Genomic DNA, 23,219 nt, shown 5'->3' on the forward strand with positions numbered 1-23,219 from the left:
CATTGTTTTTTCTGAAGTGAAGTTTCTGCAGGCGTGGGCCTCGCTGAGGAGCAGAGGAGGGGTAGGTGAACGCAGAGAAGATGCCGACTCTGCGAACTCCTGAGTGTTGGAGCCTCCTGAGCTGATGACTTTGTTCTTCCTCTCTCCTAGTCACAATAACAAACAGCATCACCTTAATTAACTGCAACCTCCTGCTCAGATGGTCTTCCTCAGCTTAAAAAGTGGCTTATTTCTGTCTTGGATTTGTCATGTGTCTATAGCATAATAAGCTTAGATGGAATGCTTCTAGCTCCGTTGCTAGAAGAGCCTTGGGGTGGCTACAGCTACTGACATAGTCGGTATTCATACAGTAGCAATACATTGCGCTCGGTGATAAAGGCAGGTGGGTGTAAAGTGTATGCTTAAGAGAAGAAAGGGTGATCCCACAGCAGACTGCAGCGCCTTTGCTAGCTGTTGGGGTACAGATAGTCTTTCAAGGAAGAAGCTGGCTTTACCTCACGATAATGAGGTAACTTTACGATACAGGTTTCTGAAATGCCAGAAGCAAAGACAAGCTGGCTAAATTTTGTGACTCGCTTTGCTCAGCTATTGCTGAGACCACTCAGCTTGCTTTTCTAAAGTAAAGACTCAATATCCTCCGGTGTTGTGTATCTTGTTGGCTTTGCTGTGACTGCTGGAACAAACCCTTAAGTGCTCCTATGACACACAGAAAACTAGCCCCGTGGTATTACCTGCAGCTGTCCGCTCTGCACTCACGATTATGCAAAGCTCTTGCTGAGCTGCTGGATGCTTCTTTAGCATCTGCTCTACCCTGGTTTTTGGCTCGGTATCACTTCTGTTCAAAGCAGGCTCTTCTGTAAGGCAGGCTGCTTTAACTCACCCTTGCCAGCTGTCACCGGTGGAGATTCACCACCTTTACCTATCGCTGTGATTTTGTGCATCTAGAGCTCTTTCTCACGCCACGCAGGCAGTCACCAGAGTTGGTCCTTTCTTCACGTGCCTGCTTGTTCTCACGCAGAGAGCACTTAGGTTTGGGCAACATGCAAAATAAATAAAAAAAGGCATATTCTTTGTGCTATTACAATTTACTGTAGAATTGATCCCTAACGGGAGATGATAATGATCAAATGCTTGGCTTGTGGGCTCTTTGGACGTTATAGCTTGTTCATGCCTGTTTGAAGTATTCAGTGACTGCAGGAGTTAGACATAACCTCGTCTGGTTTACAACCCTCATCTTTGACAGTTTGTCTTTAGAAATGTAATGATGGAACATGGCTTTTAGGCTCTGCCTTATTTAATGTTTTTAACTGATAAACCAGTATATTTTGGAAGTCAGCAGCCTATGAGCCAGCTGTTCATACCTTTTGTGAGACAGTGGTGGGAAGCTGACTTCAGTTATCTTTCGAAAGAAACGTGATGGTGATGCTATTGCAGCAGCATTGCTCCTAAGTAGAACTGACACCGGGTCTTTCACCACTGAAGGTGGTCTCAGCTTCTGCACTTCCTGAATAGAAAATATTAAGAAATGTTGGCACTAGAAAGGGCCCGCCAAGTGAATGTTGGGAATTTCTATTGGGTGGTGTACACAAACACATTTCTGCCTCCGTGAAGGCAGCCTGTGCTTGCGGTGAGTAACACTGCTCCGTGGTAGCTGTGCTGGAGCCATTGGATATGGCAGGCAGGTTCTACTCCAGCTCAATCTCTCCCTGAATACTTAATGCAAAATTCAAGGCCTATTTCTTATTTAAATTCCTTGCCTTCCTAATTTGAAAGACATTAAGTTTTGGCCTTTGCTTTTAAGCAGATGGATGCTCATCATTTACTTGCATGTTCCCTTTTTGTGCCACCATATCTGTTAGGTGCAGGAAAAATTTGCATTAGTATTGAGGTAGATCAAAAGATTTTCTTTCCACATACGCTGCAAATAATGCCTTTTTCTGGGAGGAAAAAAAAAAAGAAAAACCCAGTCCTTTCCGAATGGTTTGTGAGATGATCATGGTCAGTGCTTTTAAAAAAAATCTATCCCCATCCCCCCACCCCCCCCCCGATGCAGCATCATTTAAGTATACATGGCTTCTGGTTTAGCATGGGTTTAGTATTTAAATGTTTCCTAAAAGTTCATTGTTTTATTAAAAATAACCCAAATGAAACACAACGCCCACCTAGAAGGATCACCCTAATTTATGGGAGCTCTAAAAGGTAGTAGGATGACAGATAGGGAGGAAGGTGATCAATTAAGACATTAAGCATTTTGCACCACATGGACGCATCTGCATGTCAGCCAAATAATAAGGCCATCAGCTCATTTTCAGGGGGTTGTTGCCTACTTCAACTCAATCCTCAGATCAAAGAGAAAATGTCTGCTTGCATTTTCTAATCAGAAAAGGGATGCTAATTTAGGTTCCTTAATGTGTGGTGGTAAGAGACTTCTTCAATTAACTGAATTCTATAGCTCAGAAAATAAAAAAGGGGGATACAAAGGGAGTCAGGCTGGAAAGGCAGAAGTTCTCATTAAATCAAAGGTCCAATATTCATTACCTCCAGCATCTGGGGCTAAGAACTAAACATGGAGATCATCAAAGGGGGTTTAATGGGTTAAATTGAGAATATAATCTAATTAAAATATTAGATACGAGTAAATAGCTCTTTGATATTCATCTGAAGGTTTCATTAAAATAGGTACTTGAGGTTTGTATTAAGGGGGGATTATCACTTTTAAGCAGAAAAAACAAGTTGAGGTTCCCTAATCAGAAATGCTTCAAAGTGTTACCATTTGGTTTAAAAATAAAAGTAGAAAAGCAGCAACTGGCAGAGCATGGAAACATTTACCCAGCCGAGCTTGATGGATCATACCACAGGCATGCACATTCTACAAAGAGGGGGCAAATGCAGTCCCCAAAGGCGAGGAGGAAGGAGGCTGAGGCAGAGGATGGTCCTGCTCTAGAAGTTGCAGTGGACATTTGAAGATGACCACTGCTGCACTTTGATATGCAAAACATTTCCCCTGCAACCTGACCCACATGCCCCACATTGGAAGACACTTCTTCCACCAAGTTTCCCCCAAAGATTATGCATGTCACAAAATTCCGCCTGTGAAGCCTAACAGTCTAATTCAGCGTGTGTGGTGGGAAGCAACCAACAGGGTGGAGAGCTTCCTCTCTCTCAGGTGGGTCAGGAGGGCTTTAAAGAAAGGAACAGGTCCCTTTTCCATGATGGAGAGGCGCAGTATGGCGATCAATTTTTCCCATATTAGATTGGGAGCCTGACTGGAGATCCTTCAGGGTGTACTTCAGCAACTAACCCACTTTCAGGAGGACTGAGGCATCCTGAGGACTGTAGGATCTAGGTCACGCTCACCCAGGACTCTGTAAAATGAAAGGTATAGGACTTTTCCAGCAATATATGTCATACCTCCAACGCCTTGACTTCACCGTACGCCTACTGGAAAATTATCTTTCCTGTGAGACATCCAGCCAATGAAATGTTAACCCAGAAATGTGTTAAGTCTTACACATTTCTATCTATACCTTTAGCAAAAGGTGCATCTAGAAAAAGAAAAAGCCATTTCAAAGATACTCTCTTTTATTCCCCACCTTACCTTTCCATCGTTAGCCTCCTTCAAGGAGTCTTGAACCCTTTTCTTTTGCCCAGAGAATAATTCTCTCTCTCTCCCCCATACAAAAGGGGACTTAATTCATTGGATAAAACAATTATGCATAATCACAAGATTGTTGAGTTTTTTTTTTTCCTTTTAACTAGCCTATTTTCTAAGAGATTTTAGTGTTTTCTTCAAAATTCCCTTGCCGCATGTTCTAATCACATTTCATATGTTGACTTAATTAATAATTTAGTAAGTTAAAGAAACGGAACCATCGTAAGAAACCCATCTGTTTGTTGTTATTTTTATAGATTTAATCTGTTAAAATCTGTTTCCTCTCAAACACGTAGCTCTCAATTATCCTTAGTTACTCAATATATTTTCCAACTGCTTCTGGCTAATAACAGATTGTCTGCATGATCAGCCAGTACTTGTTTGCATGATCAGCCAGTACTTGTTTGAATTTTCTTGTCCCAGATGAAGCTTCAAAATTTTGGTCTTGATGTGACAACTACTCACTAACAGATAACAGAGTAACATTTGAACAATTAGGATGGTGTCATTACCAAGTGCTATGTTTGGTGCACATTTTTGTTCTCTTTCTTACCAGCAATGTGCTATTTTTGGCTTTATTTCTGGACAGTCTGCCAAAGTCTCCTTTGCACTTCAAAAAGAGAAACATTGCTGCTATTAAGATCATCAAATGAAACTTATGTTTATTTTTAATGTTTTGTAGATATGCCCACACGTTTGACATGTCTAAAAATGATCCAGCTGTGACAAGCCAGCAGCTGATTAGTCTGAAAGATGCAACTGCTAGATCAGTTGATTTCAAAGACAAATAACAACAGAGATGACCATATTTAAAATGCTACATATGTAACTGTTTACATTTTTTAAAATTAGGTATAGTAGAACTGATTCTAATAACAGTGATTAAACTTAAGCCACTTTATATTTCAATGGAATGGTAAATCAATGTGATGGTCATAGCTCATAATTAAATAGTTCAGACATTTTTGCCTTGAAGATATCCCTAATGATTTCAAAATACTTATAAGATATAAAGGGTTCTGAAAGCAGCTACAACTTGCTTCTCCTTCTCGTGTCTATTTTGCAAAGTTTCCAAGGATGCAATTTGAGGTAAACTGTCTCCATTTAAAGTCTGTGGCAGAACTCTTTCCTCTTTCACCTCTTCATCTGATTGTCTTGCCGTGAAAGTCTTTGGTCTAGGAATCTTCTTAGCATATTCCAGTGCCTAAAAACATGAAAATTGGGGTAACTGATTAAGAGAAAAGCTGACCAATATTTCCAAGAAAATTTAAGTGTTTCTATGTTGAGTCAAAACAATAGTTCTCCTAATTCCTGATCTTGTTTCTGACAGTGTTCAATACTAGGTGCTTCAGTGGCAACTGCAAGAAACCTCTGTGGTGGGCAAAATAACCCACTTCAAGGAGATTTGTTTTCTGACCCTTAACACTGGAGGCCACCTTAAATAGTGAAGCAGTGTTTTTTCTTTAAAAAAAGAAAAAGCAAACACGAGTCTATTAAGTTTATAAACATCTTTCTTTTTTTTCCAGTCTCACTAAGTTCTTGTCCTCAGTCATATCTTAGGGAGTTCTGCAGGTTAATATGACAAGGATGGAAACTGAGTGCTCCTATGACAAATTCTAAGGAATTGATGTATTGAAAGGCCTAAAATGTTAAAACAAGTTTTGAAATCTAGGTAATTGTTTTAAATTCTCTGGAACTTGATTTAATATAATCCCTTGCCAAATTCGTTTCTGGTTACTTTCAAAGCTAATACAGTTCTGAACAAGAAATGATTTCTGAACAAGTGAGGATTGTATTAGACATGCCAACCCTTAACAGATAACCATTTCAGGGTAAAACAAAGAATTGCCTCTCACGGAGTTCCCAGAGTTCTGTTATAACCACGCATATTCTATTGTGACTGGAGATTTCTTTACCAGTAACACCCAGTCTGTGCAGGACCCACACGTACTATACTGAGCAGATGAACAGCAGCATGAAATAAACCATTCCAATTCTTTTCTACTTCAGACACTCTGAATGAGTACATGCTGAACAAATACACCATGAAGCAGAGGGAAAGGAGAGCAGTGATGGAATACTGACAGGGACAGCGTATCTTGAAGAACTACACTTCCCACACTGGTCGAGTGTTTCCTTTCACCACACGCGTTTCCAAGCGTGTATTTCTGTAGCAGTATGCAGGTAAACTTGCATGTGTGAATGTGAGACGTAGGTAAGGAGTATATTGTGCAAACAAGAAGTACGTAAGTTCTGTTTAACTGGGCTTAGGTTCTACTGCATGATAGGCTTAACTATCAAAATTAAAAACAGGAGTACTCAAGCTGTTGTTCTAGATCTGACATGTCTCACTGAAGCTGAGCAGGGCTGTGCTGAAAGAGGAATGCAAAGCAGATACCTGCAGGAATGTCAAATAGTATGGAATAATGTATGGAACCTGGAAGGCTGTCTTGCAGAGGGAAAGGAAACAGTATTAAAGAAATCCCGAAAGTGAGAGTGCCCTGGTTTAACCTGGGACATCTTTTGGTGTCTGTGTTTCAGTTGCATGTATTTGGAAACACCTGTTATGTCTCAAGTGGAAGCTGCATTATCTCACGTTCTTGGTGCAAGAGAGTCTGGGAAGTCTTCTGAAGGAATCCAACGCCCTTTTGACAACCAAAGAATGCACTTTCATCTCTTTGTGGTTTATGTGAGGTTTGGGAATAAATGCAAGTAACTGAGGAATTCAACTGATACTAAACTCCAAAACTTTTTTTCCTGAAGCATGCAGTTCTCATTTGTCACCTTGGAGAAATACATGTTAGCGTGCTTTCAGCATCAGGCAGGTGAGCTTCTGCAGTACTGATTGCATAAAATGTATGCTATTTCCAGAGCTTTATTACTTCCTGCAACAGGGAAAAGGCGCTCCCTTTGTTTGTTTCTATATGCCACTGTCATGCAGTCAGTTGTTGCTCATTTGGGCTATTTTTGAAGGCCAGTGAAGGCTAAAGTGATGTTGTGTGGGCTTGAAAAATAAGACCAATTACCGTAGCTATGCAACTGAAGTGAAAAGAGTTTGTGAGTGAGACTGACAGGCAGGTGGATAATAGACTAACAAGAGGATATCTGTGGTCCATTAGAAAAGCGCACTCTGCAGTAGTGTGGCCTCTACCGCTGATGTGAAGCAGAGCACGTGCTGCACTGGGTAATGTTCCTAGGGGGGTCCCACTCTCCTTTGTTCCCACCCTTTCCCCTGGAAAACATCACTAGCTGTTTAAGCCAAGTTGAGTGCTGGTAGCTTGGATGGAGTACTGCTCCGTTCCTGAAGAGCAAGGCAGATGCATGGACTGAAGACTGCTGTTGGCAAAGAAATTGGCAACTCTTGGCATACATCTACAGTCATAACAGAATAGATACACGGATGAGCACTTGCCAGGATCCCATGAGAGTAGAAGTCCTTAGAGTTGTTAAAAGGAAAATCAAAACGGAGAAACTATTTTAGCCAACTGTGAGTTAAATTTATGCTTTGCTTTTCTTTGCGCAAAGTCCAGAATCTCTCCCTGCATGCATTTTAAAGGGACTCTGTTCTTACCTTCTGTCTTGACGCTGAAGATATGACCTGGGGTTTTGTAGGTAACCTTTGAACAGAAGCAATGCTTTTCATATTGTGTTCCTTAATTTGCTTTGCATATTCCTTTTGTTGCTTTAACTTCTCTTTCTGACAAAAGGAAAAAAAGTGGATGGTTAATTAAATGTCTCAGTGGATCCATCAGTGAAACTCTTTTTCCACCAGTCTTCCATTTACACCTCTGTTGCTGTTTAACCTGGCTATGCTATTGATCATTCCTCAGCAGAACACAACAGGAAATTCTGATAAATGGCACAGCTTTTTTAGTCACTCTTCATTTTTAAGAGCTTTTTCTTGGACCGTATCGAGGATAGAGCTCAACAGAAACATGACAGATGCATCTTTATTCTGAATGTTTCAATATATCTGTTCAGTTCTAAAATGGCTGTCCTAATTTCTGTCAGCTTTTGCAATGACTTTTAAAACCTCTGTACATACTTTTAAGGCCCTCAATGACATGCTTCATTTACTTAACTGATACTCTGTGTCTTTATATCCCCAGCAATTCATTATGCTCAAATTCAGCAGTATGCTCTATCTTGCCCCCGTTATCAGCCAACGTCAATTATTTCCTTTCAATGCAATGATACCCCGCTGGCATGCTGCGTTCCGGAAGTGTTATGATGGTGTTAAAAACACACAGAGTCCTGGACTATGCACTGCTCTGTCCATTCCAATTTCAGATCTCTAATCTGTTTCGTTTATGGCAAGGAGGAAGAAAATACAGGGGCTTCTCAATGACTCCATAGGGATGATCATTTTATCATTTTTCCTTCCTGCTGTCCTACAATGTTTCTATAAAGAATGCCATATAAAGCACCTGTTGTCAGATTAATAGGGTGTCAAAGCACGCAGGATGGAGTTTGCAGCACCTTAGATATACAGCTGCTGCCAGAGCCTCATTATCAGCAGGGAACAGGTAAATGGTACCAATTGTTCAGATACTTGTTCAGAACAATCTGTTGGGTAATGCGCACCCAGCTATTTTCTTCTTGTGTTTACACAACAACTCCTTTTACTTCCACTTTGAAGGTTAGGCAAACCTTCTACACTGGGAATGACAATGCAACTCAGTCACACGAGTGTATAATTTACTGACGTGCAATTAGCCCTGTTGAATTTTCTGAACTACTCCCTGTTTCTGGAACTACAAAATTAGAGGGTTAAAATTATCCACAATACAGTTGTCTTTCCTTCTATTTGAATCTCCCCTTAGGGTCTCAAGCTAGACCTAGAGTCAAGGACATAAAGTACCAGAGAAAGAGAAGTTGCTTCTTGGCTGTGATTTCTTCGCCATTCTCCCCTGCCTAAGTTCACTCCGCACAACTGAAAAGCAGATCATATCATAGGGACCACTTACTTTCTCTTTGATTGCTTCATAGTCAGGTCCAAGGCCTCCAAGCTTCACATTCAGATTTATGTAGGCTTTTGAGTTACATGGCTGAAAAACAAACAGCAGTGACAGATTTTCCTTTATATGATTTCGCAGAGAGCATAGTTAAAGCAAGTCTTATAGCGGACACCCAAGATAAGAGCAGGATTCAACTTGCAGTCTCAGTCTTACCTCTGGCGTGTCTCATTTTAAGGACTGTAAGTGACCAAAAAGATGGAGTTAATTGCACAAGTCAAATTACACTGTATTTCCTTTGAATCTAGGCAGATAATTGCCAATCATCCAAATCACAAAGCAATACTTTCTCAGTCAAAAATTATCTTTTGTGAGCTTTATTTTTAAACAGCTTAAAGTGACCCATTTGACTTATTAGAATGAAACTCCAAAGAAACTGTTACAAGAGAAGCAGATAAAAGTACCTGATTTTAGTGGTAAAAAAATTAGGCAAATGTTATTAGTAATAGTAACCTTTCTTTGTTCTCAAAACTGCAATGGAAAATTGTTCACAGACAGTTGAAAAATACATGCCTTGCAGCACAGCAAAAGCTTTACCAGTGCATAGGGAAGACAGAAGATGAGTGATGGGTGATGCCATTTCAATACTTCATGACATCACTACAAAGACCCCAATACTTCCAGAATCTTTTTAATCTCTTTCAAGAACACTAGATTCATTTTTAGAAGGGGACTATGTTTTAAAAACTTGTCAGTGGAAACTCATTATGATCAGCTCTGTAGTAATTTCAATCACAGAGTAATGCAGAAACACCAAGAAATTTCTATATGCAAACAAAATGTGCATTTCTTCAAAGGCCATGTTCAAGTTAACTGCAGAGAAACTAATTCTATGCACTGAATTTTCTGTTTGATGTTTCGTTGTGTCAGTTATCCCTATTCTTTTGTGATATACTTACACCTAACTTTTAAGGCACTGTGAAGAGTTAACCATTTAGCTATCTACAACAAAATCAGGGCTTTCTCACTTCATGCAATGAGTACGACTGCACTTGTTTATTAGGAAAAGCTGGATTTTTCGGTGAGACATAAACAGTCTGATTTTCTGTGGCATTCCTCACATACGAAGCATGAGAAAGCTACTGAAAATACAGGACAGAAACAATGGTTTGAACTCAGGGGAACAGATAGGGAAGGAAATCTGCCCTTCAGTTACTATCATAATCCAGCTAATTCTTCTTAGAGGCATTCAAGCAGCAATACACAAACTGCCTCCTAGATGAAACACATCAGTAATTATTCCAGCTTAGTTTGTCTGCCCTGAGACTTGGAGCTAACTCTTAAACATTTAATTTGTCATGGACACACAGGGATATCTCTATGCTGTTCCACTGCATCTGTGTTAAGTGGTTACAGCATGAAACTGGACATGCAGAAAAGACAAAAAGAACCAAGTTTTAATAAGGACCAAAATGGGATCATCAGGAGACTTGTAATAATGTTTATGCCGTTAGCTTTACAAATCCTCTAAGTTTGTTGTTGTTCAGTTTGATTCCCTTGGAAACCAAGAGATTTGGGTTGGATAGTAAATGAGCATGACCAGGATAATGGTTTGCTCAGATCTGAGGCCTGGCTACCTGCTGCTTTACACAAATAGCTTTATTCTAAATCATTTTATCACTGGATAACTTAAAGGACAAACACTGCTCTGTGTGTTCTTAGAGCTAATCAAGACTGAAAATGACACAGGGAGAGGTGGTAGTGAACCGCCTTGCTCTTTAGACCAAAATGATTTTAGTGTCTGCTTCCACCTTTGTTCCCTGGTTTTTAATGTTCTGGGCAAGTCAATGTGTGTTAGTGTGCTCTCGGTAACAATGAAATATTTCTCAGTCCCCATTCTTTTTCCTATTTTTTTTTTTCTTGTGATCTTTGGATTATTAAGAAAAAAAATATTAATCAGAGGGGAAAAGAGAAATGTAAAACCATCCAATCCACATCTATTTGCTTACCTTCTTGCTGACTTTAGTCTGGTTTTGCTTTTCCATTTGCATGAGATATCCTTCTGAGTAGCTTTGGCTTATTTTCACTTGATTTCCTTCACCGCTCTCTGGATCTACCTCTGAACCACTTTCTACCTGTGGGATTATAGGTGGAAGTAGGCTGAACAAGTGCCTGTCAGCTAAGTGAGCTTCTGTCAAACGAGTGATTTCTTGGTGATGTCGCTCCATCATTTCTGTAAATTGGGAGGTTGTACAAGGGGCTGTTGGTGAACTGTGAACAGAAGATTGAGAAGGCCTCAAAAAAGAAAGAGGGGGGAAAATAAGAATCTCTATTTGTATATAGCAGATAGCTCAACAAGAAATCTGTACATGGAATGATCCTTGCTCACAGAATATACTGGGAACATGAAGATGGAAAGACGGGTATTTTGCAATGACTGACTTTGCTTGCACCCAAGTGTATGGAAACTGTTTAAAATAAATGGAAAAATTATAGATGGGAAAACTTTCAGCATGATGCAAAGCTAGTTCAAGGCAATGAAAACTGCCTTAAAATGGCTTTGGATCGTGCATGCCAAGTACTGAAAGAATTGTCTATGTGAAATAAAACCTTCATTTTTATCAAGGCAGGTGAAATTCTACATAACTAAGGATTTTCATGCCCTTCCCATGTGTAGTGAGCCAGAATTGGCACTGGAATGACTCTGGATATGCACTGGAATGACTCTGGATATTCACCCTGCAAGGCAAGTTTTTATGTAAGTCTATGCAACTAGCAGTAGACTTAGTTCATGCACAGTGTTTTTTGCTATTTATTTTTTAAACTTCACCTTCTAGCCTTTCAGAAGGAAACTTTCAATTGTGGAAAATTTTATGTGCAAGAGAGACTGGAGTACAGAACTTTTCCAATACCATATTTAAAAATCAATATTTATAATGAATCTTAAATTAGTAGTCATCTATAGTGGCAGGTTTATAGCAAAATAATTTTATACTTTGAACTTTAAAACATTTTCTTGTCCATTTCTATTTTTTCTGGGCATCATAGTGTTATGATAATACTGTTTCAACACTTACATCCTTACCATAAACTACTGATAGCATAGTTCTGATACCTTTTATCTGCATAAATGTGTCTTTTGCAATCCTGAAGTGATACTTGATCCTTCACCAATTCTTGAAAATTGGCATTAAAAGTAGATGAAATATTCCTCTGATTTGGGTGTGCTTCACCATTGGTACTGTTATCTCTTGCAAAAAGCTGCACAGTGACACGGTTGTATAAATGTTGCTGGTCACATGGAAGTCCATTTGGAAAATCATGCTGATATGTCTTGTTCTCCTTGCTGGTATATGCTGGAGATATAACCTCTGCTGGATTAAATTTTCGTACTGTTGGATGAAAAGGACAGGTAGATGTGGTAAAATCCTGATTAACAAAATGTCTTGAATTTGGGAAATTATTTAAGCTAGTATCTGAACTTGCTGCCGTATTAGTGTCAGGGCCAACAGAAGGCCTTGGATACAGCCATTTCTGCAGTGCGCTGCTGTTGTCTTGCTCCACTGCCTGCATGGGAGCAGTCTGAAATTCTGATATTTGGCGGTGCCTGTGGTGCCAAGACTTTGGTTCTGCTGGTCTTCCAGGCGGTTGTTGGCTATCATTCCTTGGGAAAGCTCTCCCTTTGAGACTGTGGTTGGGTTTTGTTTTATTTCTCTGGGATGACTTATTTTGGTGATCCTAAAACAAGTTATCAAAAGTGGGGTGAATTTCAGTGGTTGCTATTTTATATGTTCATTAAGATCAACAATATACAAGTGTATGGGTAAGTTTGCCTGTCACAATGACTTTCATGTAGCTGCTACTTAGAATTCTACAAATTAACTGATTAACTGATGTTTTGACTAGATTACATCATGTTCTATGATTCTAATTCAGGACAACATTCTTATTTTAGACAGCCCTTAAATAGCTACGCAGGCTACAATGAAGCTGAGTTCTGAACATGTACTGAACTTTGAACATGTGTTGACGCAGTGCCTTGACCAGTGCATAATCACCTGTCCCTTTAAAAATCAGGGATGTATGGAGCCAGCCACCCCTGTTTAATGTACACTCACAACTAGAAAAGGGTTATAGCAACAGCTGAATGCGTATCATGATGGAAATTAGTTTTAAAAGTGAGCTCTCAGCAGAGAGTGAAGTGTAAAACAAAAAGCATCTGTGTCCTGAAGTCTAGTACGGTACAGAGAACAGTCTTTCTTTGTGGCATTTGTAAGGCTTTGGGTTTGGGGTTTTTGAATTAGCAAAACATGTCCTGACAGAAGGGCCCTTAAGGAGACCTAAGTATGGTATTGGTCCTTCATGACTATGATAACAGTTCTTTAACATACTGATAATGAATTAGGCCAGTTTGTGCAAGTTTGATAAGACCCATCAAAATCACTCCGTGCTGCTTGTATTTAACCCTGACTCAGTAAATTATGCTCATGGCTAGACCAGGTGATGGCCTGGCTAGACTTAATCCACAACTAAAATACGTAGGAACCCCTAATCAAGAACAGAAGCACAGATGCTACTCAGGTGTTGCACAGACAATGCATAATACTGCATCAAAACTTTGCTTAATGGCCTGAGACAAATTCTGAAGCAGAACACTATAAAAATGGTTCCTTACAGATTGCAGACCATATCTAAGAAATGATGCTGTGGCAAATATGGGAAGAGGGAGTTTTATTTGAGTGAGGTGCAAAAATAGGTGCCCTTAAATGCACAGGACTACTTGTTTCTAATCCTGTAGACAAGTGGTAGCTCACTGTCAACCATCTGGGGAAAATGTTTCAAAAATCAAATCAGTTCTTGGTTTTTATCCTCTACTGAAAGTAAACTGTACTAAATTTCAGGAAAAGATGGCTATGTACACACTATTAGACCGGTCCACAGTAGGAACAGACTGATGTCAGTGATTTAAATGATTTCATTTCTAAACCAAGCACTCCTCCCTGCCCTGTATCCTGCAAAACATTATCCAAATGATAAGAAACAATTTAAGCATTTAAGTACACCAGGACTACTGTCCTGAGCTAAACTGACATACCCTAAATCTGGAGTTTATTTAAGATTTAACACTTTCCAATTACAGCATCAGGTGTTGCCCATTTTGAGGAAAGACATGGCTTTCCTTCTAGGGAATATATAAATCCATTCTCAGTCCATTTAATCTCTGTCAGCGCTAAAATCCTCCATTTCATCCTCCTGTCTCTCTAGGGTTCTTTTGTTAGCAACACTTGCAATCACTACATAGCATATGCACTCAGAATAACTACTTAATGGTAGGTATTAAATCCACGTATAGAGCAGAATGTTTTGGCGAAAGCTTTAGCACTGGGGAATCCTGACTCCTGGTGCCAAGATGATGATTTGTTAGCTCGACCTCTGCTGTAACGATTAATGTTCTGACATACTGTGCCACTGGTGGAAAGCATGAACTGCTGCCAAACTGGGACCAGGCCAACGTTTTCCCATTTAAATGGAATGAGCAGCCCTGTAAAATACCTCCTTCATTCTGAAATTCCACATATAAAGCACATCTCTCACAATGAACAGCAGCATAAAATCTTGTTTGTCCTTTACAGAAGTGCAGCTTCCAGTCTTAAGTGAACAGCGGAGAATTTAACAGTCTGCCTGAATTACTTCAAATACTTGTAACACAAAGAGAGCAACTAGGTTTGCCAATAATAATTCCAGTTGGCTTGAAGTTCTGGTTCTGCAGTTCTTGGTTTTTCATCAGTGATGATAACCTGGTCTCTTTTATTGCTCCAAAGACTATCCCATTGCATTTGTTTGAAAGGCCAGCATAAAACAGATCTATAGACTTATGTGTACAGAGGAGGTCAACTTTTTCTACTTTTTGTAACATTTTCTGTTTTATGGTAACCCCTTGATGTCCACAGGGATTTTAGGGGACAAGTAATGCAACAGTAGTTAAGTTCTAGCTCAGAATCCTCATGAACCATCAAACACGACCATGCACTAGTTTGCACTTTTACATTATTATCAACCAAATAATGTCCTAAGTAGATAAGATTCTTTGAGCTCAGCATTTCTTGGGATTTAGGAACTATTTTGATTTAAAATCATTCAGTATATAAAGCAGCATACGCATTAAATTTTGGTGATTATCTACCGATACATGTCTAAGGATTTATTGTCAGTAATTGGTACTTTAAAAGTAATGAGATTACAGCTTTAAATATTCAAACTTCAATACTTTTACATATGTATTTCAATTATCATGTTCTATCGAAAAGGAACCTTGAGCTGCTGTGCTTTCAGGTACCATTTGTCTTCGGGCTCCATTTTCACAGTCTGGAATGGTAGGACACTCTGAACTGGTTCCTCATCAACAGTTTTAGGATCTGTAACCTAAAAACCAAGAATGTTTATGGCCACAGCCCAACCAGATGAAAGGATTTAAAAGTCTTGGGGAAAGAATGAGAAATAATTTGCCTCCCATTAAAGCTAAAATGCTAAAGTTAGGCATTATATAATAGATAACAAGAAAATGAATGGCTAAAAGAGAAAATGAAAAAGGAAGCAGAAAACCAATTAACAGTGGTGTGGTAGTAGGGAGTATTCCTTCTACTTTTAAGAAGAAGAGAGGAAAAGAAAATTGCAGGAAGTATGCAGCACAGAAACATACTCATAACTTTCAAATGTCTGGGCTTCTCCATTTAGACGAGAGCCAGTGGATGTACCTAATAACAGAAAAGCAACTAGACAATCATCACTGTCCAAGCAATCAGCCAGTGTACCAAGATATTGATGAATAACACACACCATAGCAAGGTCTTGAACAATAGAGTTATGCAGAAGAAGATGGAAAAGCACAGTAACGTTGGTAAAAAAGTACAAGGAGTAGCTGCAGAAATTAAACATCTAATACACACAGCCTGGCAACAATATCAAACAGCTTGTGCAAAATAGCAAGCCCACAAACAAGACGAACATCTTCACATGGCCACAGTCATGGTAGCGCGATGGCTGGAAATCAAATTTGAGCAAGTTTTGGGGGGCGGCTGCTGGCACTACAGATTTCGAAGCCAAGAGATACCCTCATAAATATGGCAATAATGATTTTTTTTTTCTTGAAAGCATCAAACTTTTTTTCCCAATCTATAAAACTTCACAAAAAACAATGCTTGTTTATTTTTTATTTATACTTGTGTTGTCCCAAAACTATCCTGCTAAGTACTATAGCAGGTGTGACCTCAATTAAGCGTGCAGTTAGGCAGTCTCACCGTAAAGAGACTACAGCTGACTATGTGCTGGACTCATGCTTGTGGTACCTATGCACCACTGCAGAGTCACACTGGCTAACATCGGAGAGCTTGCACTGAGAAGATATTTGTGACCAAGACAATTATTAACTGAAAATCATAATGGTGAAATCAGTGTGAAGGAAGTGTTAAATCCTTCCGGGGAGCTGAGCCTCTCGTCTTTGGGGGTGAGAGATTAGGACAACTAGGAAAAGGTAGGTAGGGTCTATTGCTGAATTTTCAGGTGATCTCATTGCTCCAAATGGTGATGCAGATTCTATTAGTTGTGACTAGAAAAGTTCACAAATTAAAAGTTACCACACAGGCTTCCTGAACTGTGGATAGCTACAGCTTTGCAGTCAGTAAGATGTTTTTGGTGGAACCAACTGACTCACTGTATTGATAGTTTACTGGGCAGGTAAAGCATACTTCTACATTATCTCTTTGAAAGAGGAACAGGACACAACCTCTGCCAGCATTTTTTGTGAACTATTCTATTAATACCAATCAAATTGAGAAAATGATCAAATGAAATTGCATTTTGAGCATCATAAGCTGTGTAATGCCTATTCTGTTAAATTGAGGCCCATAATTGCTTCTCTACTGAAAAGATACAACAAAGACAGCAATCATGGCATGTCATTATCCCAGACTAGAAAACCGGCCTTTGCAGTGAGGACTTCAAAGGCTTGTGGTTCTCGAATTGCATTCGGCTGCTATTGTTGAAGCGCAGGCAATCTTGATTAGGTGTTTACACTGAGGTAAGGCGCAGTGCACAGAGAGTCTGAGTGCCTTGGTCTAGAGCCATTAAAAAATTGTACATTATGTTCCTTGCTTTGAAGTAAGGGGCTTGTAGGTAGGAAAGCAACTCATATTGAGTACAGCTGAGCTAGATTGGGCCACTACTCCCCTCTCTTTCTCTCTCTCTCTCTCTCTCTGTCAAAGAAACTCATCATCAGGTTCTTAAAGAATCAGGCAACACTGCAAAGAACTTGATGCTATATAAAATGCTATATAAATTAGTAAATATACAGATCAACACATATTTATGGTATGTTTTGGTATATACAGCCTGCTATCTGTACACACAGAGATAACAGCTGTAAATCTTCCAAGAATGAGGCTGCAAATAATTTACCTATTGTTATGTCAGTTGAAAAAAAGCTGTACACAAAGTACTTACTTCAGTGTACACACTATTCCAGTACCACAGTACCTGATAGCCAATAAAAACATCTTCAACATCCTGCAAAGCTCAAAATAATCCAGTTTAGGAAAAAAACAGTATTCAGAACATGTTTGATTGCTCCAGCATAAGACATGTGGCTTGTTTGCTTCTTCACATACTTGGTGTTTTTGCACTTTTGATACAGTTTTCCAGGTGAGGTGACCAAAGTTGGCTTATGGGTCAGCTCTGGTCAACAAGATGCTTCCATCAGGCCTTCTTTCAACCCCTCCAAAAAGATGGAGCAATGGATGTCTCGCTTAAGAACAAGAGAGGTAAGTACTTCTTCCTATGCCTGTCTGCAGCAAACACAAAGCTAGCTGACAGTAGGTGGTGATGCTGTTGTGGCCGTATCAACTTGTTGAGGAAAAAAGCACACCTTTCTACAGATATGCTGCCTGGCTCCTGCTATGTCACAGCTCTGCTGTCCCCATGGCTACTTCAGCAAGGTAATCTTAGAATATAGCCCTGATTTTAACAGACTATTTTTTCTATTACATATCTTTGAATAGTGTTTACACAATGAAGTCCTGAACCCTGGCTCCAATACTTACACATGAAACATTTTCAGAATTCCCCAAATAGTAAACATAATCATATCAACACAGCTTTAATTAGCATCAATCTACACTAATTATTTTTACCATCAACCAAATTATAACTGAAAAAAACAAGTGCTCTTAATAGCTCTGCTAGAAAAAAGCTTGTCCACCGTTACACTCATTGTAATGTAGTCAGCAGATGCCCTCTAGTGTTGTGTCAACTGTTCATTAGCCTTGGAAAATGTGTCACTTGAAGCAGAAAGTCTCTGTAGTTTTGCAAGTTAAGAATTTTCTATGCTACAACTCCTGGAGTGACTCAGTGACTCTCACCTTCCCATTATGCATAATCAGTAGCAAGTAAAAGCAACAAACTCCTGTATAATCGTTCATTAGGAACTGTAATTGCATTTCCACTTAATCCTTAATACAAGTTGTCTGACATTTCACAGTCAATCATAAGAAAGCTAGGCCCTTCAAATCCAAGTACTGTACATGACTGGTATCTGCTGACTGATTTCAAATACATGGTTTGGTCTGGCTGAGAAGGCAAGTAGGGGGAAAGGGTTGTCTGACTATCCAAATCTGACACATATTTCTTGGATATTCCTACATGTGTGGCCCTAAATGACACTGATAAGCAAGAGTGTGTGTAGCCCTTGAAAGCAGTGTGACCACAATATGTTTTCTGGTTCTCAAACTCAACTGTAGCTTCACATACACATTTTTTGTTATGATCAATGCAGGTGGAAAAACACTAATGCAGCTTTTTAAGCTGAATGGTGACAACAAGGTTTCCTACTGCAGTTAAAAAATTGTGAGTGTTCTGCTATTAGAAGCAATTTGCATTTGCTACATTGAGCAAAACTGGGAATATGCTATGAGAACATCAGAGGCAGCAAAAAAAAAGAACCACTGATAAGGTGCAAAGTAGATCCCATAGGAAGGAAGACAGCATTTCTTTAGCATCAAGATTAAAAACTAGTGAGAGATCACCTCTGTGACCATGCAGACATGCTTCATGGGCAAGAATATACGTAGCTTAACTAGGCTTGTAACAAGGCCATCAGTGGGGTTGTGCATAACTGAGGACTTGTCAATTATTCCGTAAAGGGTGAACAAGATTCTCATTGGAAATTATAAGTTATCAGTTGCATGACAGATTGTAAATCTACTTACCTCCTCTGCAAACCTGATCATGCAGCTATTCCATTTTAACACTAGCAAGTCCTCAGTTTATATCAATTAGAAAACATATAAAAGTATCTACCTGCTCTTGAAGAACCTCTTGCTTTTTATTGTGTAACTGAAGATAGGAATTTTTCTTCTCTGAACGTAATCCTAAAGTCCGTTTATTTTTTTCCACAAAGTCTTTTTTTGCTCTTTGTGATTGATCTTCTTGAATCTGAAGAGAAAAAGCACTGCCATATGTACTGGGACTATCTTTGAAATGACAGCCGGCTGGAGATTCCTTCCCTTCGGTGTGTAGCCTGAAAGGTTCATTGCTGACCACGGCATTTGGTTCATGAAAGCTTAGCAATTCTGTACCAAAGTCTGAGGATGAATCTTGTGACTTTGCCTCCTGCTGATTCTTTTCTTCTGGGAAGCCATTGGAATGGAGGTAAAATGAATCTTGTGAAAAGTCCACGCTGCTTCCTCCAGCAACTTGACATGCTTTTTCTGCCTCAGAAAATTCTGCTACCTCTTCTGTGTTCTTCCAATTAGGATTGTATCTTAGGCTGAAATATTTGTCCACAGACTGTTGTTTTCTATTTAAAAAAGAAACACAAAATAATTTTTGTATAAATTGAATAAATTCTATATTATTTCAGTGTGCAATTTGAGCCACCAAATGTCCTGCAAATATGGCCAACTGAATTATTTCAGTGTATACAGTATGGCCATTTGTGGGATTGGGATCTGAACAGTTTTACCAAGCATTTTTTTAGTAGAAAATTTAGGCAGGACCTCCTCTTCATTTTTCATTTTCATTATCAGTGAATGATAAATTGGCCTAACATTCAGCTCACGGTAGAACACAGTCTTTATTCTAAATTTAACACAGAAATCAGAAGCACTAGTAGAATCAACCAAAAGATGAAATTATTATAACATACTACTTTTGTTGTTTCCTTTAAAATGATGTAGCCTACAAAAGACAGTACGGGTTGTTCATTCTTCAAGACTCTGCTGTGCGAAAGAAGAGTCATATTCCTGGTAAAATCCCTCTCTCAAATGTCAGTAGAACTGACCGTCTAAGCAAGAACAGTGTACAGCTCTGTATTTTTATTCTCTTCTCATTCCTATGAAACATCATATTTCAATAAAAAAACTCTCTATAAAAGACTTAAAGTAACTTCTCATTAAAAAACAGGCTGTAATTGAGATAAGAGTAGAAAAACATAAATCAGAAAGGTTTGTGGTTTTTTTTTTTTTTTACAAGTGTCCCAATTGTTGCTCTAAACTACATTTATCATAAAGCAAACAAAGATGATCTGCCTTAAAAAAACCACAGTTGATTCTGTTTACGATTTACAGTCTGATCCAACAGGAGGAAGCCCAACTGCAGGAGCTGAATACATACAAATTGGCTTCCAGGAGACGTGCGGGCAGTGGCAGGAGTAAGGAGCGTGGGAGAAAAAAGCTTTTAACACTGTTTTTTTCCTAACTGGGCCTGCAGTATAGTCCTGGTTTCTTGGACACTGACAAATGGTGAGCCTTTCAAAGAGACATTTATAGGCACTGAAACCTGGTTGACTCTTCAGCCCCTATTAAAAGAAATGTACTGATCTGCTGGATTCTCCAAACTATGGCATAGTTAATTATATTAACATTTCCATAAACCATTTATTCATCCTTGCTAAATTAGTTACATGCCTATGCCTATATTTCAAGTGGCTCCCTATAATAAAATAATGTGTTTCTCTAGCAATGCTTTTCATTTCAGGTAAGCATTGGTGCCATGGTATCCTGTATGCTGGAGACTGGACGATTTACATTGGTGAAGACATTATTATTCCTAGTTGTCATACACCACAGGTAAACAGAAATAGGTGACCATATTTTGAAATGAGTACAGAAATATGTGATATAATTGCAATGATTCAAATAACAGAGTCTAATGCTAAAGAGTTCTATTGTGCTGAAATGTGTGCACAGCAGCTCAATTGTATTATGCAGGCCAGGTCACCGCACAGGAACAAAATGAGTGTGAAGAGCTCCTTCATCTCTAATCATCTGCAGACAAAAAGTGCACCTTTATCCTCCCTCCAACTTGATATAAAGGTTAGATGGACTCTGTACTCATCAACAAAAGTGTTGTATATAGACAACAGATGCAGTGTTTCCTCTTCAAATTCCGAGGTTAGTAATGGATGTAGAGAGGGGGTTTCATATGTATATGCTGTGATATTTGCTCCGGTTAATGGACTGTATTCGAGTACTTACTAGGCTAAGTTCAAACAAAATAAAATCAAATTTCCATTTAATGAAGAGCCTCACATTCAGCATAGTATTCAGTCAAAAAAATTACTAAAAATTAGAGCATGTTTCTAGTACAATTAACATCATTTGCACTCACAATAAAATATTCAATAACTGCCCATTTTGCCTGTTGAGGAGGTGAATAAAAGCATGCTATTAATCATTTAGCCTTCATTTGTTTGCCATTTTATTTTAAGTAGACAATTAAATTGAAACTGCACATTATTATTACTTCAGATTTAATTTAATCCCTTTAAACTTGAGAATTATTCCCAATTTATACAGTGTTAAACCTTTTATGCATATGACAGCAAATTACATTTTATGTACCAAGTTAATGCTTTCTAAAGAATGTTTAAAGGTGACAGTAACCCTGGAAATTTGAATTCTAGATTTACACAGCTATAAGGACAAAACTGTATTTATTCAACCCATCAATTTTTGCCTGTAAGTTTTCTTACAGGAAGTGGCCTGGTTTGCCCAGCACAGGTCTTTATGTAAGGAACGAAAAGAGGATGTATTGTTTTCTCTCTGGTCCTTCTTCACAGCACAGCTCCAGAAACCCTCTAGCCCATGATCTCAGGGCTGCTGCACCATCTGAAGGTCTGACAGTTCCATGGCAATGCTTGCCTCTTTGAGATGGTAGTCAGCACGTACTGGTAAATATTGTAGAGCCCGGTCCACAGCCCATTACAGTCACTGGACTCCCTCCACTGACTGCAGTTCTAGATCAAGTAGACAGGAATAAGAGGGGCTCTCCATGTGATATGCCTTTACCAGAAGAAACTGTAGTTAAATGCTCCCCCATTAGCTTACCCAGTAATGTTTAAGAGTAGGGCTTAGCATCTATCTGTTCACCAATTCCTACCTTCTTGCCTGCGTGTTTTAGAGGCACCTAAATAGGCATGTAGCATTCGCCTCTGTATGCCGTGTCTAGAGCCAGTACGTGAGGAGCCTATACGGGTCTGTGAGGGATGTTTTCTTTCCCATCTTAACCTCCTGCACTGGTGTTTTAGCTAATAAACAGTAGAGGCTATGCTGGAGAAATGGGCATAATCATTATGAATGTGGGTAAGATGAAACAGTACATTTTTGTGTGCAACTAAGTCCAGAGGCGCTCTTAATATCACTTCAGCAATATAAATTGGTCTTGAATATGTAATGTATATTCTGAAGAGCATAAGGTTTTAAAGTGTCAGAACTATTCTACTCAACTACTAAAATCCTATGCCTTACCTTCCATTACCATCATGCTTTTGTATTCCATTTGTACATCGAGTTGTATCAGACTCAGCTCCTTCTTGTTCTTTTAAACTAATCTCCTCCAAGCTATCTTCTTCTAAGCTGTCATTCTCCAGCTCATCAGAATACAGTCCTACCAGCTCTTCATTTTCACGAATCCGCTGCTGGAGTTCTAACTGATACTGTCTCTCCTGAACAAGGCTTTCAGAATCAGATTCTTGGGAGTCATGCGGACTTGAGGCAAAGCTCCCTTCGTTTACAGGCGGCTTTTTCCAGTTTGCAGGATGAAAATCTGGTTGCACGAGTACGCTTTGGGGAAAATGTTTTTTACTCATGTTGCAAGTGCGTGGAGAAGAAACGGAAATATACTTTGTACGTGAAGAATTCATTCTGTGTTTTGCACTGATGGTATACACCAGTCCTGTATTTGGAAAACATGAGAGTAAACATAAAAAGGTTGTTCACTCTACGGTAATGATTATATTTGTTAAAAGCTGGAATTGTGGGTAGTATCTTTGGCTCGGGCTCAGAATTTGATCTGTAGTTAAAACAATTCTTTACTCTCATCCGTTACACTGATTTTCCTTTAAGCAGTTAGTATCAAGGTTGCAAATGCAAACGCATGATTTATTACTATGAAATCTACCTTAAACTATTAGGGGTAACAAAGCTAATCGTGTATAAACAGCTTATGAAAAAGAAAACTAAGCTAAGACAAAGCAACAAAATTTTATCTGTTAACTTCTGAGAGGTAAAAGAAATTTTGTATGTTCTCTTTGTTCAACTTCATACCACCTTGACCAGGAA

General features: G+C 39.0%; 1 protein-coding gene across 1 annotated transcript; it reads right to left on the minus strand.

Moving 5' to 3' along the window:
- Window positions 1–4,652: 4,652 nt before the first annotated feature.
- JHY (junctional cadherin complex regulator) lies at window positions 4,653–22,801 on the minus strand. Its single transcript, XM_075723356.1, has 8 exons — window positions 22,407–22,801; window positions 18,958–19,456; window positions 14,920–15,030; window positions 11,723–12,345; window positions 10,617–10,878; window positions 8,620–8,700; window positions 7,224–7,349; window positions 4,653–4,856 (listed from the first exon to the last, which is right to left on the minus strand). Exons 1-8 carry the CDS (start codon window positions 22,799–22,801, stop codon window positions 4,653–4,655), a joined length of 2,301 nt encoding a protein of 766 aa, XP_075579471.1.
- Between the last annotated feature and the right edge of the window lie 418 nt (window positions 22,802–23,219).

Source organism: Pelecanus crispus, chromosome 19, assembly GCF_030463565.1.
Source record: "Pelecanus crispus isolate bPelCri1 chromosome 19, bPelCri1.pri, whole genome shotgun sequence".
Lineage (NCBI taxonomy): Eukaryota > Metazoa > Chordata > Aves > Pelecaniformes > Pelecanidae > Pelecanus > Pelecanus crispus.

Coding starts and splice junctions, on each gene's coding strand:
- JHY (XM_075723356.1), bottom strand. CDS start 22,801: ATGAATTCTTCACGTACAAAGTATATTTCCGTTTCTTCTCCACGCACT. Junction 10,879..11,722: donor CACATTTATGCAGATAAAAG/GTATCAGAACTA, acceptor TTCTGTTCACAG/TTCACCAACAGCCCCTTGTA. Junction 8,701..10,616: donor AGACTAAAGTCAGCAAGAAG/GTAAGCAAATAG, acceptor TTTGTTTTTCAG/CCATGTAACTCAAAAGCCTA.